Source organism: Cebus imitator, unplaced genomic scaffold (genome assembly GCF_001604975.1).
Source record: "Cebus imitator isolate Cc_AM_T3 unplaced genomic scaffold, Cebus_imitator-1.0 Scaffold743, whole genome shotgun sequence".
NCBI classification, from domain to species: Eukaryota; Metazoa; Chordata; class Mammalia; order Primates; family Cebidae; genus Cebus; species Cebus imitator.
This window is the reverse complement of record NW_016108058.1, coordinates 426,757-446,094: the sequence shown is the minus strand read 5'-3', so window position 1 is coordinate 446,094 and position 19,338 is coordinate 426,757. Positions and strand designations below refer to the sequence as shown.

Here is a 19,338-nt window from a genome sequence, read left to right as displayed (position 1 = left end):
CATAAAAAAATAAACAGATGTGGATTTATCAAATGAACCCAAGCAAGGCCAGGTCAAAGGAAATTTCCAGGAGAAACTCCACACATTAAATTTCTCTTTCTAATACGAAATGACACACTTAAACAAAGAACAGGCTGTACCAACAAGGGCATTTTATCTCTAAAGGGGAGAAAAAGTCTTGGCATCATTTTCTGTCTTTTCTTTATAGTTGGTCTCACTATTTGGGTTATGTTAAAATTGATTATTCAGAAGAAATTTTCCTTTCTCTTTCTCCTCTTTCTCTTCTTTCTTTCTTCTTTCTCTTTCTCTCTCTCTCTCTTTCTTTCTCTCTTTCTTTTTTTGTCTTGCTCTGTCACCCAAGCTGGAGTGCAGTGGTGTGTCAGCCTTAAACTCCTGGGCTCAAGTGATCCTCCCATCTCAGCCTCCCAAACAGCTGAGACTACAGGAGTGCACCACCAAGCCTGGTAATTTTTTAATATTTTTGGAGAGATGGGGTCTCTGTATGTTGCCCAGGCTGGTCTTAAACTCCTGGCTTCAAGGAATCCTCCCACCTGGGTCTCCTAAAGTGCTGGAGTTGCAGGCATGAGCCCACCATGGCAGGCAGGAGAAACTTTTTTTTTTTTTTTTTTTTTAGACGGAGTTTCACTCATGTTACCCAGGCTGGAGTGCAATGGCGCGATCTCGGCTCACCGCAACCTCCGCCTCCTGGGTTCAGGCAATTCTCCTGCCTCAGCCTCCTGAGTAGCTGGGATTACAGGCACGTGCCACCATGCCCAGCTAATTTTTTGTATTTTTAGTAGAGACGGGGTTTCACCATGTTGAAGAACCAACATACCGTGGGTTAAGTGTTGCAATACCATATACTGACGATTTCCAAGTCTATATATGTCCTGGTTTAAGGAATAAAACATAGTTGATGCACATTCATCTTGCATCAGTACCTGAAAGTGATTTTCAATGGTAAGAAGACTAGTTTATATTTTCAATATTCGGATAACCCTTGAACAACGTGGAGATTAAAGGCACTGACCACCCCCCCCACTCAGTCAAAATTCCATGTATTACTTTTAACTCCCCCAAAACTTAACTGCTAATAAACTGCTGAAGACCAGAAGCTTTACAATGACATAAACAGTCAACTAATACATATTTTGTATGTTATATATACTATATATTGTGCTGTTACAATAAAGTAAGCTAGAGAAAAGGAAATGTTATTAAGAAAATCATAACGAAGAGGAAATAGATTTACCATTCATCAAATAGATGTGAATTGCCGTAAAGGTCTTCATTTCATCGTCTTCACGCTGAGGAGGCTGAGGAGGAGAAAGAAGAAGGGATTGGTCTTGCTAAGGGATGGCAGAGGTGGAAGAAGATTCATGTGTAAGTGGATCTCCAATACAGTTCAAACCCATGTTCTTCAAAGGTCGAGTGTAGATCCTTCTTCTAAAGACAGGTGGGCATCACCTTTACCTGGCTGTCATAGTTCACCCATATAGGTGTGTAGGCTGTGCCTCAGACTTGATGCTCTCAAGTTACCACTCTCTGTTTTGTTCTTTGCTATTTTTGGAAGGCCAAGTAAAATACGGAAAAAAAAATACCTCATAGATAGTCAACTCTTTCATGGAAAAAATGCTGTGAAAATAATTGTGTTTCATAGAAGTATGCCATATTGTTTTAGGAACTCAAGTATTTGTTTGCAGTAACATATATCTATACACGCTCACACATACATGTATGAAACCTAAATAGGTCATCTAGTCTAATTTCTTTTTTTTTTTTAGGTGGCTGAGTATCTAAATTTCTCAGGACAGATAACATTTTATTTATTTATTTTTTTAAAAAAACTTATTCCAAACAGAGCACGGTGGTTCATACCTCTAATCCCAGCACTTTGGGAGGCCAAGGCAGGAGAATTGGCTGAGGCCAGGAGTTTGAGACCAGCCTGGGAAACATAGGGAGAACCTATCTCTACAAAAAATATAAACATCAGCCAGGTGTGGTGGTGTGCACCTGTAGTCCCTACTACTCAGGAGGCTGAGGTGGGAGGATTGCTTGAGCCTGGGAGGTGGAGGCTGCAACGAGCCATCATGGCACCACTACACCCTGTCTGGGTAATAGAGTGAGGCTCTATCTCAAAAACAAAAGAAAACAAAACCAAAACCAAAAAAACTTATTCCTATACCTGAAGATTGTGAAATCAATCTTTCTTATTAGCCTTGCCTAATATATCATGAATTTGTAATTATATTGACTTCGAAGTCATTAAATAGTTCCTTAACTAAAAAAAAAACCAAAACACCCAAATACTTTCTGGACATGTTTTAGCTCCCTGTTTATTTCTCCATTTTACACTAAGGATAATGTATTATTATCTTCTTTATGCAATTAAAATATTTTGAAGATAATTCAGCGAATCATCTTTAAACTCCTCATTTTCAAGCTAAATAGGTAAAAATTCTATTACTTTTTTTTGAACTTTCTTTCTAAGGCTGGCCTTGTCATACATGTAAAATCTGAACTGTGAGTGTCGACGTTGACTCAAGGGTTTGGTTTAGTGATGAACAAGCGCTTGCTTCTCACTAAGGTTAGGTGACAAAGGGCTATTTGTAACCAGACTTCCAGCAGTAGAATAAAGCCAAGCACAGCCCTGATTCCGAACACAAAGGTTTTGTTCTGACTTTGGAATCCCAAAGTATGTTCTCTTTATGAGGCCTAAATGCAGCAATAGAAGTCCAATTTTATTTTATTTTTCAGTAGAGATGCGGTTTCATCATGTTGGTCAGGCTGGTCTCAGACTCCTGGCCTCAAGTTATCTGCCCCACCTTGGCCTCCCAAAGTGCTGGGAATACAGGCGTGAGCCACCATACCTGGCCAGAAGTCCAATTTTAGAACACATGGTTCCATTTCCAGCTTAAAAGGAAGAGCTTCCATGTGTTACATTGGCTACTTCTTAACCTTGCCTTGGTATTTTTGAAGGATTTGAAATTTAAACCAAAATGTTGCTTGACTTATTATTATTTTTTGAGACAGAGTGTCACTCTGTCACCCAGGCTGGCGTGCAATGGCACCATCACAGTTTACTGCAGCCTTGGTCACTCCAGGTTCAGGTGATCTTCCTATCTCAGTCTCCCGAGTAGCTGACTACAGGTGCACACAACCATGCCTGGCTGATGTTTGAGTTTTTTCTAAAGATGGGGGGGCTCTTGCTATGCTGCTCAGGCTGGTCTCGATCTCCCGACCTTAAGCCATCCACCCGTCTCAGTCTCCTAAAGTGCTAGGATTACAAATGTGAGCCACTGTGCCCAGCCTTGACTTATTTTTAATCTGTGATGATAGACTATCAGCCATCTCAAATCCTTTATGAAGTTTGACATAGGGCATACGTGACGTTATAATGCTCAAACTAGTAGACAGTGGTGTAGGCCACAGGATTGTTTATGCCTGATGAACTCCTGCTTTGGTGGATCAGGGTACTTTTGTTCTATCAGGCCCTTCCTTGAAGCCAACACCTGGCCGTCATCTCTGTGTGGCTTGGTGTCAATGGCCTTTTTGCTGCACACACACTGTGCTGGACCTAGTCCATTTGATTCCTGATTATGTTGTTGTGATGATTAATTTTAGGCATCAACTTCAGTTCTCTGAGGGATGTTCAGCTAGCTGGTAGGACATTGTTACTGGGTGTGCACCTGTGAGGGGCTTTCTGGAAGAGACTGGCCTTTGAATTGGTGAAGTGAAGAAGGCAGACTCACCCTCAGCAATGTGGGTTGGCATGATTCAGTTGGCATGATACAGGGCCTGAGGTAGAACGAAATGACAAAGGAAAGGTGAATTGCTCTCTTTCTGGAGCTAGGACATCCATCTTCTCCTGCCCTTGGACACCAGAACTTCATGTTCTCGGGAGAGAGAAACTTCATATCTGGAAGTGACACTAGTAACATCCCAGATTCTCAGGCCCTTGACCTTGGACTGAGAGTTACACTGTGGACTCCCTGGTTCTCAGCCTTTGGAAACAGCTGGAATTACAACATCAGCTTCCCTCTTTCTCCAACTCATGCATAGGACTTTTCAGCCTCCATAATAACTTCAGTCAATTCCCATAATACATTTTTATCTGTCTATCTATCTATCTATGATCTATCATCTATCTATCTATCATCTATCCATCTATCTATCTATCATGTCTCCATCATGTATCTATCATCTATCTATATCAATCATCGCCATCATATCTATCATCTGTCACATCTATCAATCTTCTATCTATCAATCATCTGTCTATTATTTTTCTTTTTCTTTTTTTTTTGAGACAGCATCTCCCTCTGTTGCCCAGGCTGGAGTGCAGTGGTGCAATTTTGGCTCATTACAGCTTTCACCTTCCAGGTTCAAGCAATCTTCCTGTCTCAGCCTCCCGAGTAGCTGGGATTGCAGGTGTGCACCACCACACCTGGCTAATTTTGTATTTTTAGTAGAGAGGGGTTTCACCATGTTGGCCAGGCTGGTCTCAAACTCCTAGTCTCCAGTGATCCCCCTGCCTTGGCCTCCCAAACATATAACATGACATATATAATGTTATATATAACATATATGTAACATATACAATATATATATGTTATACTTATTATAGCTCATAATATATATTTTATAAATTATATATATTTATATAACATATTATATAAATATATTATATTTTATTTATATAGTAATTCATATATTACGTATATTTTATTTATGTAATAATACTTTAACACATCATATGCAAATATATATTTTATGCAATAGTTTACAATAATCACATAATACATTATATATTTTGATATATGCATAATGCAATTATAATATAACAATACATTTAGTTATTCATTTACTCACTAATTTATTTGTTTATTTATTTATGATTATTTTTTGAGATGGAGACTCACTGTATTTCCCAAGCTGGTCTGGAACACCTGGCCTCAAGTTGTCCTCCTGCCTTGGCCTCCCAAAGTGTTGGGATTATAGGTGTGTGCCACTTTGACAAGCCAAAAATATAATTATTTTTATATAATAAATTATATAATATAATTAATTAATATATTTAATTAGCACAATATAATTAATTATAATATAATATAATCTATCTATCTATCTATCTATCTATCTATCTATCTATCTATCTATCTATCTATAACTCACAATGTTCATCTTTTGAGTGATGCAGTTCCAGCACTTCCAGCAAGGTCCTTCATTTTATTCTGCTGTTTCTGGTCACAGTTGAAAATGCAGTCTCTGCCTCCGTCTCCACGTGGCCTTCTCGAGAACCTTGTGTCTGTGTCTCCTCTTCTGTGTCTTAGAAGAAACCTGTGATTGCTTTTAGAGTCCATCCTAATCTAGGATGATCTCGTCTCAAGAGCCTTCTCCTAATTATATCTGCAAAGACTGTGTTTCAAAATACAAGGTCCCATTTACAGGTTTGAGCCGTAGGACATGAACGTATTTTGGGGTCAGCATTGAACCCTTTACAGCTGTATCCAGTTTCCTGTGGAGGCTCGAGGGGAGGACCCTTCCTGCCTCTCCCAGCTCCTGGGGGCTCCAGCTTCCCTGGGCTTGTGGCCGCATCACTCTAGTCTCTGCCTCTATCTCCACATTGCCTCCTCCTCTCTGTGTCCTATCCTCTTTTTACAAGGACAGCAGTCAAGACGATCTCATCTCAAGATCCTTAAGTAATTATATCTGCAAAAACCCTATTTCCGAACAAGATCACATTCCCAGGTTCTGGGAGGACATGAATTTTTGTGTGGTCACTCTCTAACTCACCACATCCTCTCCATTTCTGGTACAAAACATTTTTTTCAAGCTGACTCTGTCTTTAGAAAAGAGTCATTTTTATTTTTTCTGTACCCACAGCACTAAACACAGTGCCTAACCTGGAGTTTGACTTTAATAAACATGTATTGATCAGTTAGATGTAGTTCAGTTTACAACTACGATTCAAAAATGAACTTAAAGTGAATTTATTTAGAATTGCATGGTATCATTTTTGCTACTTTGAAGCAATTGATAGTTTTTATCTGTTTCATCTCCTAGAGACTAGAAGCAATGACACCTCAGTACTGAAGAGTTCACCTGCTGTCCAGGTCTTGGTTTCTAACTATTATTTCCCATGGAAAGGAACCATGGCTCCTTAGAGAAATGCCTAATATTATAGATCATGCCTTTATCTACAAGATATACTATATAGATAGGACTGAGGCAAGGAAGGCCCAAGATGAGTCTCAGATACTTTTTTGTTCCCAAAATTAAGAAACTGCTCAAATGTATGATCAAGACATTGAAAGGACACATGAGTCACCTTGAAAGGGCTTTCAACACCCGAATATGGGACAAGTTGAGGAATAGAATAACTAAGGACAATTATGCTTATTGAATACAATAAGAACCCCCAAGTCCATACTAATCATACAGTGATCAATCCCTACACAAACATATAAGTAAATGTGAAGACTCTTCCTTGTAGAAAAAAATGTAGAAAAATGACATAGAAGCGAAAATCACTATTTTGCATTTATCATGGTCAGAGTTGATTCTGGCAAGGTTCATCAAGGGATGCTAAAATCTGGGGATGAGTGCAGTTTGATGAGGAACAGGACAGTTGCCAAGGCTCAAAGTATTTTGCACAAGCTATTAATTGTGTAATGAAATTTGTAAGTATGCAGGGAGAAATGGGACAACGCCTTAATCGAGTGACTAGTTTGTGTAACTGATGTAGAGAGGATGGACAACAGGTGCCTCCGTATGTGAATGATACCTAGGCAAGAACTCAGCCTACCTTGTGTGTCTTCCAGCCCAGATTTCATAACCAAATCTCATCACAAGGAAGCAACCTGCAAACCCAACGTTTTCTAAGATAGAGTGGATGGAGTTTTGAAAGAAGGTGAACATTCTGAATGTCAAGGTGAGGCTAAGGTGCTGTACCAGATTAAGGAAGAATAAAGACCTATGATCACTAAATGCAGTCTTTGGCTGTGGCTTGCATCCTGTGGCCAGAAACAAACAAAAACACAAAAAAGCTACAGAACACGTGATTTGGGCAATGGATGAAATCAGAATATGGGTTGTACAGAGATAAAATATTCTACGAACATTCAATTTCTTGAATTTGGTAATTTTCTGTTTTTTGTTGATCTTTAATAGTTGTACATATTTTTAAGGGAACATGTGGTGATTTGGATTTTGTGTACAATGTGTAATGATCAAATCAGGATAATTGGAGTTTTCATCATCTCAAGTATTTGCCACTTTTTGTGTCGGAAACATTACAATTCTTCTCTTTTAGCTATTTTAAAATATGCAATAAATTACCCTGAATCATAATTTACCTACTGTACTATTTTTTCTTTTGCATTGTCCTTACCCTGGTAAAGTACCTACTGTACTATCGAATATAGAACTTATTCATTTTAACTGTACTTTTTCTAACTATAATTTTCCTGTGTTTTGAAGAGTATCCTTGTTCTTAGGAAATAAACATTGAACTCTTAATGTATTAAACGTTTTGATATATACAGTCTACTGTCACACAGTTCAGAAAACTTATGTATGTGAATTATATAACTATATTTACATATATGCACCTATGTATATCATATGTGCACATGTTTGTGTATACAATCAGAGAGATAAAGCAACTACTCTGGCAAAATATTAAAAATTGGTGAATCTAGGTAAAAAGTGTATAGCAATTCTTTGCGACTTTTAAATTTCTGAACTTATTTCAAAGTTTAAAAGTTCAAAAAAGTTTTTTTAAACTTTTTATTATTTTAATCAACATTTAAAAAATATATAATTGAGATGGAGGTCTCACCATGTTGCTCAGGCTGGTTTTGAACTCCTGGGTTGAAGCAATCCACCTGCCTTGGCCTCCCGAAGTGCTGGGATTAGAGGCATGAGCCAGCACACCCGCCCTCAAAACATTTTTGAAAACATTTTAAACAGTGTTGAAAATGTTTTAAAACATTGAAATAGAGATCGCGTGCAGCTTGTTAGCTGTGTTGGCTGAGAGGTCTGGAAGGGCTGGGCTTGCGAGAGGATCAACATGCCTCTGGCTAGAGATTTATTACATCCGTCCTTGGAAGAGGAAAAGAAAAAACATAAAAAGAAACGCCTAGTGTAAAGTCCAAATTCTTACTTTATGGATGTAAAATGTCCAGGTTGCTACAAGATCACCACGGCTTTCAGCCATGCTCAGACAGTGGTTCTTTGTGTAGGTTGTTCAACAGTGTTGTGCCAGCCTACAGGAGGAAAGGCCAGACTCACAGGAGGGTGTTCATTTAGAAGAAAGCAACACTAATGATCCAAACAACTTCCTGAATTTGTGTTATCTCACAGAAAGCCTTATCATAAGTTCCATAATTCTAATTAATCTACCAAGATAATGTAATTATATTTGGTTTTGTAAGGTATACAACAGTGAACTCCTATTTTGGTGTCAGTTTTTCAATAAAGTTTTGATTATGGGCAAAAAAAAATTGAAATAAATTTATCATAGGGTAGATGCTTCAGCTCGGTGGCTAGTAGTCTTTTTTGTAAAGTGTCAGATAGTAAACTTTTTGGGCTTTGTGGGACACATTGTTTTCGTCACAACTACTTAACTTTGATGTTGTACCATGAAAATAGCCGTAGATTATAAACAAAAAAATGTGCATTGTTGTGTGCTAATAAAATGTTATGTAGGGACACTGGAAGTTGAATTTCACAGTTTTTACATGCATGAAACATTATTCTTCTTTTGGATTTTTAAAACCATTTCAGGCCAGGCATCGTGGCTCACACCTGTAATCCCAATACTTTGGGAGATCCAGTCAGCTAGATCACTTCAGCCCAGGAATTTGAGACCAGCCTGGGAACATGGTAAAACCCATCTCTATTAAAAGAAAAGTACAAAAAATTAGCTGGGCATGGTAGTGCACCTGTAGTCCTAGCTAATCAGGAGGCTGAGGTGAGAGGATTGCTTGAGCCAGGGGAGCTGAGGTTTCAGTAAACTATGAACATGCCACTGCACTCCAGCCTGGGCGACAGAGCAAGACCCTGTTTAAAAAAAACCCCGAAACATTTGAAATGTAAGTCTTTTCTTAGCTTTTGGGCCTTGTTAAAAATAAGCCATGGGCTATATTTGGCTTTACAGATAGATACTAGGCAGGTAGATAGATAAATGGAATAGATAGACAGTAGATAGATAGAATAGCTAGCTAGATGATAGATCAATAAATGGAATAGATAGATGAAAAGATAGATGATAGATATAAAATAGCTAGATAGTTGATAAATATATAGATAGTTGGATGGACTAGATAGACAGATGATAGAGAAATGGAATAGCTAGATAGGTGATAGAATAGATCCATCGATAGATGATAGATGAAATAGACAGATAGATGGAATAGATAGATCAATAAATTGAAAGATAATAGAATGATAGATGGATAGACAACAGATAGATAGAGTTTACTGACCCTTAATTTTGAGGCTTTCAAAGATGAAAGGGAAAGTTTTTGGAATAATTTTTATTTACCAAATTTTAAAAACTCTGCTTGTTTTATTATTATTTTGTATGACTAGGGATTGGGATGATGGTCTTATAGGATGTTTAATAAGCCGGACTTTTTGTGGCTGACTCTACCCACTCACTCTCTAATCTTAGGCATGGAACTGATGACCTTTTTTCCTTTATCATAAGAGCTATCTCCTAATGAAATCACTGGCATTGCAGCTTTGTGTTGACCAGTTACAACTGTCTTTCATTTGCAGCATGTAAAACTCATAAATGTCAAGACCTCCCTTACTTCCTCAATGTGTAACTAGTAATACATACATGAATAATAAAATCGTCCATTATGCCAAGCAACCTTTGAATCACATTGCTCCTTGGACTCCTGTTGCCTCTTGAAAATGGAATTTCTATTTTTACCAGGAAAATCATGTATGTGATGCTGCTGTGTGTGACTTGGAGACTTCTGTTTTTTTTTTTTTTTTTTTTNCCTAGGCTAGAGTTCAGTGGTACAATCTTGGTTCACTTCAACCTCTGTCTCCTGGGTTCAAGTGATTCTCATGCCTCAGCCTCCTGAGTAGCTGGGACTACAGGCGCCTGCCACCATGCCCAACTAACTTTTTGTATTTTTAGTAGAGATGGGGTTTCACCATATTGGCCAGGCTGATCTCGAACTCCTGACTTAGGTGATTCAACCACCTTGGCCTCCCAAAGTGCCGGGATTACAGGCGTGAGCCACCATGTCCTGCCCTAGACTTCTGTTTTAATAATATATGATGACCATCACATGTGACCACAATTGGATTCAAAGGGGATAACACAAATGCTTGTGGAGAGATGAATTACAGACAGGCAATCCTTCTTAGTTGGTCATGGGCTTCCCCTCTGCCTTGCATGGAGGTGCACTTACTGATAAAACTCTCATAGACTTGAGGGGTCTTGTAATCCACTTGCAATCTGTGCAAGATCCTGCAGAGCCAATGCATCCTATTTCTCTACATTTTAAATTTTTGATAAAAAGGCACTTCGTGGTTTAAAACAATGAATTGCATTGGCATCATTTCCCAAAGCTGAAAATGCACGGTGCATTGCCCTGTGGCCTTGCTTCTGTAATTGAATCCGTCTCAAAACAAACAGAGCTGAGCAGCATCTGCTGTTATTATAACTGAGCCGGTTTCCCTTTACAGGTGCACACTGATTGTTCATTTCCCCCTCTCAAAATATTTCTCCATCTCTGTTATTTGTCAAAAATATATACAGAAAAGAATCAGTGGAGAATTGAACTTCAAAAGAACAAACAAGGTAGATCTGAGTTTTTCTGGCGTCTGTCAGCTGGAGGAGGACTGTGGTCACAGGTGGTGTCACGCTGGTATTCTCTGAAGTTGTTTGGCACAGAGTGTAGGGCACCATTTCTTCTTTAATGCATTTGTCAAAATTGCATCCAATTCTTTCACCAATGCAGTCAATAATCTGACTTTTTCTTTCCCCCTCTTATTTATATCTATTTTAAGTACTTTTCTGAATAAATAAGTTGATGGAAAAATTCACAGCAGGAGATGGCTATTCAAACATAGAACAGAGAGAGGCAGGGATGCAGTTAATTCTATATGAATTTATGGCAACATCTAACTTAATAGTCTAGAAGATTTAATACATGTACATGATTTGAAAGCATTATTTTGAAAGTTAAGGCACTCATCTCTATCAGTAAATTTTCCTCCCTCCCTCCCTCCCTGCCTCCTTCCCTTCCTCCCTCCCTCCTTCCCTTTTCTCTTTCTTTCTTTCTTTCTTGGCAGGGTCTCACTGTCATCCAGGCTGGAGTGCAGTGGTGCGATCACAACTCACTGCAGCCTTGAACTCCCAGGCTCAAAATATCCTCTCCACTCAGCTTCCTGAGTAGCTGGGACTGCAGGTGCACACCACGACGTCCAGCTAATTTTTTGTAGAGATGGGGTCTCAATATGTTGCCCAGGCTGGGTTTGAATTCTTGAGCTCAAGCAATCTTCCCACCTCAGCCTCCCAAAGTGCTAGGATTACAGGTGTGAGTCATGGCACCCAGCCTCTGTAGGTAAATTTGCAACATGAAAATACATACTCAATTATAGACAACTATTCTTTATGTTAATGAAGAGAAATGGAGCTGCAGATGTTACTACATGGCTAATTAAACATTATTTTGATTTTATCTTTATTATTTATTAATACTTCAATGATTTGTTCCTCATTGAATATTTTCCCTTTAATTAATTTTATTTTATAAGTAATATTTTTTTATCCTCTGAGGAAACAGCCCTTAATTAGACAAGAGAGGGGCATAGGTATCCTACACTTGGAAATATGAAGTGGAAATTGTTTGGCGATAAAGAAATAGCTGTCTGTTTAAAAAATTATTTTATTTTCCTAGTTTTTATAGAGACAGGGTCTTGTGATGTTGCCCAGACTGGTCTCGAACTCCTGGCTTCAAGCAATCCTCCCACCTTAGCCTCCCAAAGCACTGAGATTACAGGCATGAGCCACAAAGAATAGCTATTTTCTTTGTGAACTGCTCAGTAAAAAACAGGTTCAATTCAAAATATGAAGTTCTTCTCCTGGAAGGAAATTCAAGATATTAAGCTGTATGTTTATGGCATCTTCCCACAAAACAATGAACAGGGAAACAAAAAGATAAGTATTTGAAATAAAAATGTATTTTCAACTCTTCATATATTCCTTAACTCTTGAGAGGCAAAGATTACTTTGTGATTGGAGTAGAAGAATTTCCCTTTCCTCATGACTTCTCTAGTTTTCTAAGGCAGAAGTAATTCAGAGGTTAAATTACCTCGGAAGAGGAATTTTGTTGTGGTTTCCTGGAAGGGGTTGGTCACAGAAAACTCCAGCATCACATCTCATACATACGACCAGAGCAATGAATACAAAAGCTATAGACATCAGCCCATGCCCTTAATAAGATGCATTGATTGGACAAGGAAAATACTGGCACAAGAAATGTCTAGCTGCACTTGGGGAGGGGTTGATGGTCATAGCTACTGTCTGTGAAATGCTTTAACTATTACCAGACACTGGCACTCACTTCCTGGTTCATCCTGACCACACACGTGTGTGGTGGCTGTGCCTGGATCCGATTTACAGATGAGGCATCCGAGTTAAGGAAGGTTGTGTTAGATGCTCAGGAACATACAGATGAACACCAAGAGGAGTGAAGTCAGGTCCTTGGATTCCTTGTCCGGCCAAGTGTTAAGACAAAGATAAGGAATTTGGAATGGTTTTGGGGACACTAAAAACCACTCTCCTCATATTTAGACTATTTTAATGTTACTCCCAAAAAAGTGGCTTTACAGCTGGCCTTCTTCAAACTACTCTTTCTCTCTCTTTCCTCCCTCCCTTCTGTCCTCTCCCTCCCTCCTCCTTTCTTTTCCTGCTCTTTCCTTATTTCCTTCCTTTGTTTTCTTCTCCTTCCTTCCTTTCTTTGTTTTTCTTTCTTTCTTTCTTTCTCATCCATCTTCCTTCCCTCCCTTTCTTCCTCCTTCTCTCCTTCCCTCCTTTCTTCCTTTCTCCCTCTCTTTCCTTCTTTCTTTTTTCTTTTCCATCCCTTTTTCTTTCTTTCCTTTTTTTTCATTCTTTTTCCTCCCTTCCCCCTCTTTCCTTCCTTCATTTCTTTCTTTTTCCTTCCTTCTTTCTTCCCTCCCTCCCCCTCTCCCTCCTTTTGTTCTTTCTTTTTTCTTTTCCATCCTTTTTTCTTTCTTGTTTCTTTCCTCCTTTTTCCTTTTCTCCTCCTTTCCCCTCTCTTTTCTTCCTTCACTTCTTTCTTTTTTCTTCCTTCCTTCTTCCCTCCTTCCCTCTCTCCCTCCTTTTGTTCTTTTTCTTTTCATCTTTCTTTTTTCTTTTTTTCTCCTTTCCTTCTTTCTTCCTTCCCCTCTCTTTCTGCTCTTTCTGCCCTTCCTTCCTTTCTTCCTCTTCTTTCTTTCCTTTCTTCCTTCCTCCCTCCCTTCCCTCCCCTCCCCTCCCCTCCTTCCTTCCTTCCTTCCTCCCTGCTTCCCTCCCTCCCTTCCTTCCTTCCTTCCGTCCTTTCTTCCTGTTAAATAACAGCTTTATTGAAATTTAATCATCATACCATAACATTCACTTTTTACAGTGTACTGTTAAGTGGTTTTTAGTGTACTCAGAGTTGTGCATTCATCACCCCTATCTAATTTTAGAACATTTTCATCACTTCCTAAAGAAATTTCTCTGAAGAGGAATTTTGTTGTGGTTTCCTGGAAGGGGTTGGTCACAGAAAACTACAGCATCACATCTCATACATACGACCAGAGCAATGAATACAAAGGCTATATACATCAGCCCATGCCCTTAATAAGATGCATTGATTGGGCAAGGAAAATACTGGCACAAGAAATGTCTAGCTGCACTTGGGGAGGGGTTGATGGTCATAGCTACTTAGCAAAGAAGATATTTGTTTACGGGATGTTATGAGGGGGGTCCTCCCAAGTGGTGGGAATGACAAAAGTGAAGGACTCTGCAGTGAGCACTCCTAGAATGCTTTGGAAACAGGAGAGAGAGTGTGTGTAGGGTGCACAGTGATGTTTCAGGCATTCTAAACTTTAGATTTTGAGGATAATTAAATTGCATCAGGGAGAATAAACAATGTCTCCTGTGTAAAGGTATAACGTCCACCGGAAGGTCAAGTGTTGTGGCTTACACCTGTTATCCCAGTGCTTTGGGAGGCCAAGGCAGGAGGATTGCTTGAGACCAGCAGTTCAAGACCAGACTGGGCAACATAACTAGACCCCATTTCTACAAAAAATTAAAAACCTTAGTTGGGTGTGGTGGCATGTGTCTTCAATCCCAGCTATTTGGGAGGCTGAGGTGGGAGGATCACTTTAGCCCAGGAGTACAAGGTTGCAGTGAGCACCATTTAGATCTTAATTCTCCATGGCAAGCAGGTAGGCTGCCAACTTAGAGGAGAGCATTGCCAGGGGATGTGGTACTGCTTTCAGAATAGGATTAAAACAGAAAAATGCAGTGCAGCAAAATTTGGCTACACTTGCTCCCAGAGTGGAAATGTTTATGCCTTCACGTAGCAACACGGAACCACAGTGCCATAAAACACAGTGCTTGATTCACACATTCTGCACAGAGTGTGAGAGTGTTTATCACAATTAGACTGATTGCTGGGGAAGAAGTGAGGAATTGCGTGGGATGCTGTTAAAACCGTTCGCATCCTGCCCGCATCGGGAAGCAGTGTCAACAATGTGAATGCTTCAGAGACCTTGCTGGATACAGTTTGGGGTATTGAGTGTAATCCCTTGAACATGGTGTACATCTGACATGAAAATCTGGATGCTACCTCCCTGGAGAAGGATGCATTACCATTTGGCAAATGTGGTTGTTTTTCCCTGCACCCACACCCCTTATTTTTCATCTTCCTAGCTGAGGAAGCATTTCTTCTCTTTTCCCTTACTTATTTCAATTCCAAATCATGTTAATGAGCGCAGGCCAAATGGAAACAATAAAAAGGTCAGTGGAAGAAGTAAGAATATAAAGGAATATAAAGATGAACTGCTGCCTGGGGATTGATGATTGTTTTTGTAGAGCTAATGTTCTCTGTCCTCTAGCCCTTTGAAAGAAAAACACCCCTTATCACTTGCCAGTTGGCTAAGGGGGGTTTTCTTTCTGTGGGTTCCCTTGAGAATATTATCAGTGGGTAGAAAATAAACATAAAGGGAAACACATTTCTTTTTTGTTGTTGTTGTTGCATTTTGAGTCAGGGTCTTACTCCGTCACTCAGGCTGGAGTGCAGTGGTGCAATCATGGCTTACTGCAACCCCAACCTCCTCAGCTGAAGTGATCCTCCCATCTCAGCCTCTTGAGTAGCTGGGATTACAGGTATGCACCATTATGCCTGGCTATTTTTTTTCTTTCTATAGAAACTGGGCCCAGGCTGATCTTGAACTCCTGGCTTCACGTGATCCTTCTCCCTTGGCCTCAAGGTGCTGAGATTATAGACATGAGCCACTGCATCTGCTGGAAAAACCATTTCCTAAAATAGGCTCATGAAGCACCTTGAAGTGTTTATTCTAGTATAGCGTTTCCTAAACTTTAGCCTCTAGAATACCTCGTTCACTCCTTTTGTCTTCACCTAACGCCACCTTGGCTACTGTTTCTGCTGAAAGAAAGTTGTGAGCCAAAGCTCTGCTCTGTATTTGTGAGAGAGATGGTGGTAGCAACTGAGGGCATTGTTTTTGATGTGACCTGCAAAAAGAAGATGCCTCTTTGAGTAAGGGATTTGCTGATAGTTCATGAGTAGTGTAGATATCAACTAGGGTTGATAGCATGGAGCTGTCCACGGTCCTACTCTCTATCCACTGTAAAAACCCCACCCAGGGGCTCCAAAACATTTCTAGGATAGGAGAGATGGCATGAGGGATTCTACCTGCAAGCCCACAGATGGACTGGCATTTAGAAGAACTGACATCTTCCTTCTATCCCAAGATAATAAAATGGAATAAGATAATTTTGTCCCAAGAGTGCAACACAGCATGATGAAAGACACAAATGGCCCATTAGTTGGGGAAAGTTGGAAAGATTTTACAAAGTACACAAAGCTTGAAACAGGTGTAGAAGTATCAGAATGTGACTAGAATTTTGACTGATAAAAAAGTAGATATATTTTCGGCAAGGTAAGAAATACATGAAGTTAGGATATGTTAAATTATACCTACGTTTCAGAAAATGGCATATATAGTAAATTAGTAGAACATCTTTAGTTCACATTTTTTCTTTTCTTAAAATATCAGCAATGTTTCTTAAATAGTTACTGTTGATTGGAAATGCTATGAGTATTTCTAAAATGCACTAATTCCTTCTTTCATTATTTTGTCATATATATTTGTGTTCTTTTTAAAACTATTTTAACTGTTTTTCATTTTGAAATCACTTTAGATTTACAAAAAAATTACAAAATGGCACAGAGAATTCTAGTATTCCCTTTGCACAGCTTCCCCTAACATTGGTGTTTCAAATAACCACAGGGAAATTTTTGAAAGTAGGAAATTAACACTGTTGTCACACTGCCAACTAATCCACAGACATTGAAATTTCTCCGATTGTCCCGCTAACATGGTTTTTCTGTTTTAATGTTCTTCCAGGAGCCACATTGCATTCACTGTCATACTTCCACAGTGTAATTCCATCTGGGCCATGTCCTTAGTTTTTGTCTCTCATGACCTTGAACTTTTGGAAGGATACAGACCAGTTATTTTGCAGAATAGCCTCCAATTTGTCTTCATCTGGTGTTTTCCCATCAGATTAGATTGAGGTTACACATATTTGGCTGGAATACCACAAAGGTAATGTTGAGGTCTTCTCAGAGCATCGTACCAATGATGTTGATATGTCTTATTATTGGTGATAACTTTGATGATTTGGTTAAATATGGTACCCATTGGGCTGCTTCATTGAAGCTACTGTTTTCTCCTTTGCAAGCAGTAGATACTCTGTGGTTACTTTGAGAATACACACGTTTCCTGTTTTTCCTGTTTCTCCTCATATAGTCAAATGTTTCTTTTAGCTTCTGTGGGCAACTCTTGCCTGAAATAATGATTATGATTTTCCAGTTCCACTATTCCTTCTGTATTCTATTGGAACTCTACTTTCATGGAGAGGTTTACCTTCTTCCTCATTCATTTATCCATTCAATTAATCATTTGTATCACCATGGGCTCAGGAATAACAACTTTTTAATGTGTGTAATATCTTACTATTAGTATTTGTTTTCTTGTTCCAGTTTTCCCAGATTAGGACATTGGGAGCTCTTCCAAGCTTCACATTCCATGTGAATGTTCATTGCGGCACTATTCACAATGGCAAAGACATGGAATCAAGCCAAATTTCCATTAATGGTGGAGTGGAAAAAGAAAATGTGGTGTACATACATCATAGAATATTATGCAGCCATAAAAAATGAGATAATGTCCTTTGTAGGGTCATGGATGAAGCTGGAGGCCATTATCTTTAGCAAATTAACACAGGAGCAGAAAACCAAATACTGCATGTTCTCACAAGTGGGAGCTAAAAGATGAGAACACATGGACATGTAGAGGAGAACAATACATACTGGGACCCACTTGAGGGTGGATGGTGGAGGAAGAAGAGGGTCAGGAAAAATAATTAATGGATACTAGGCTTAATAGTTGGGTGATAAAATAATCCATGTGACAAACCCCCATGACACAAGTCTACCTGTATAACAAACCTGTGCAGGTATCTTTGAACTTAAAAGTTAAAAAACAAGATTCCTTCTCTACATTCTTAAAAAGAATACAGCAACATTGCTTAACCTGTTTTTCTTTGTGATTGTGATTACAACATGAGAAGACTGAAGTAGGTGTCAGTACAACAGCAGTCTTTGTGGCACCTAAGGGCTGTTTCAGAATGCTTCCAGACCTTGTTGCTTTAATAATTTTTTGAATCACTGTGTTCCCTCTTCCTCCTCATTCTTTTTTTAAGTCATCAAATTTCACCACTGTCAGCCTCCCTGCCATAGTTCATCTTTGTTCTGATTTTATATGTTACTGACTGATAAAGGTGTGAGGGTAACAGCCCCATTTCCTCCAAGGTAAAAGTCATAGACTTGTGATAGATTGCTTGAACCACTCTTGCTTTTTTCTGTCCTTTGCCTGTATTTGGCTGTGCTGTATCACATCAGACACCCAGCCGAGATAGAGTTCTCCTCTGTAGGATACTTCCTTTCTGTTTTCTGCCTTTTCAATAACATGAGATAGGTAGACAACATGTCACTTAGAGAGTTATATGCCAGCATTGCACACACAAATTATTTAATCAGAACTAAAAAGAGTGGAAGTAATATAGATTGTATCATGAATAGAAGGCAAACAAGTGCCTGCTAGATTAAAAGAAAGGCAAAAGAGCTTAGACACATATTCCAGCAGTAACGTTCTGCAATACTTGAAAATATAATGATGCTTTACTGAATGCGCCCATAAACAGCACAGAGCTAAGTGGTATTTGGAAGCAGACCTTTGGATGGGATAAGAATGATCTCTCACCTACCCCAGATGGTAAGGGAAATATCTCAAATAGCAATTGTAATCTGCTAGGCCACAGTGGAGGGAAGAAATTAGGTATGTGCCCAGGCAGGATGACCTTTCTTGCTTTCTGTACCATGCTGCATATTTCCTACCAATGCAGTGGGGAAATATTTGCAGTATCTATATTATTTATTATTATATAGAGATCAATGATATTTTATATTATTATATTATTAATCAATTATTATTTTACTAATTATGATTACATATTTATATAATTATACAATGTATGGAATAGATATAGAATATACAGAATAGAATAGATATGATAATATATAGAATAGAATACATTATAATACATATAGAATAGTATATATATTCCCTATTAGAATTCTATTAGAATAGAATATAGGTGAGAATATACATAATAGAAGATATTATTAGATATATAATATGTAACACATATTCTATTTTATATTGATATATAAAATACAAAAATATGTATAACATATGATATACATGTATAACATATAATATACATGTATAATGTATATTGTATATAATGTATAATGCATATTACATATAACATAAAATTTTATATACAACAAACATTACAGATATTTTAACATATTATATATTTTAATATAATATACATTATATTTTTGTATCATACATATTTTATATATAAAATACATTATATATTTATTAAAATACATACTATGTATTTTAATATATATTTAAATATATAATGTATAAAATACATTA

General features: G+C 38.4%; 1 protein-coding gene across 1 annotated transcript; it reads left to right on the top strand.

The window, feature by feature from the left end:
• The first annotated feature begins 8,010 nt into the window (after positions 1-8,010).
• On the top strand, positions 8,011-8,507 carry LOC108296836 (40S ribosomal protein S27-like). Its single transcript, XM_037735186.1, has one exon. The coding sequence runs from the start codon at positions 8,171-8,173 to the stop codon at positions 8,327-8,329; it is 159 nt and encodes a 52-aa protein (XP_037591114.1). The 5' UTR covers positions 8,011-8,170; the 3' UTR covers positions 8,330-8,507.
• The last annotated feature ends 10,831 nt before the right edge of the window (positions 8,508-19,338 follow it).

What these genes read in the sequence shown, in the direction of transcription:
- LOC108296836 (XM_037735186.1), top strand. Translation starts at nt 8,171, where the DNA reads ATGGATGTAAAATGTCCAGGTTGCTACAAGATCACCACGGCTTTCAGC.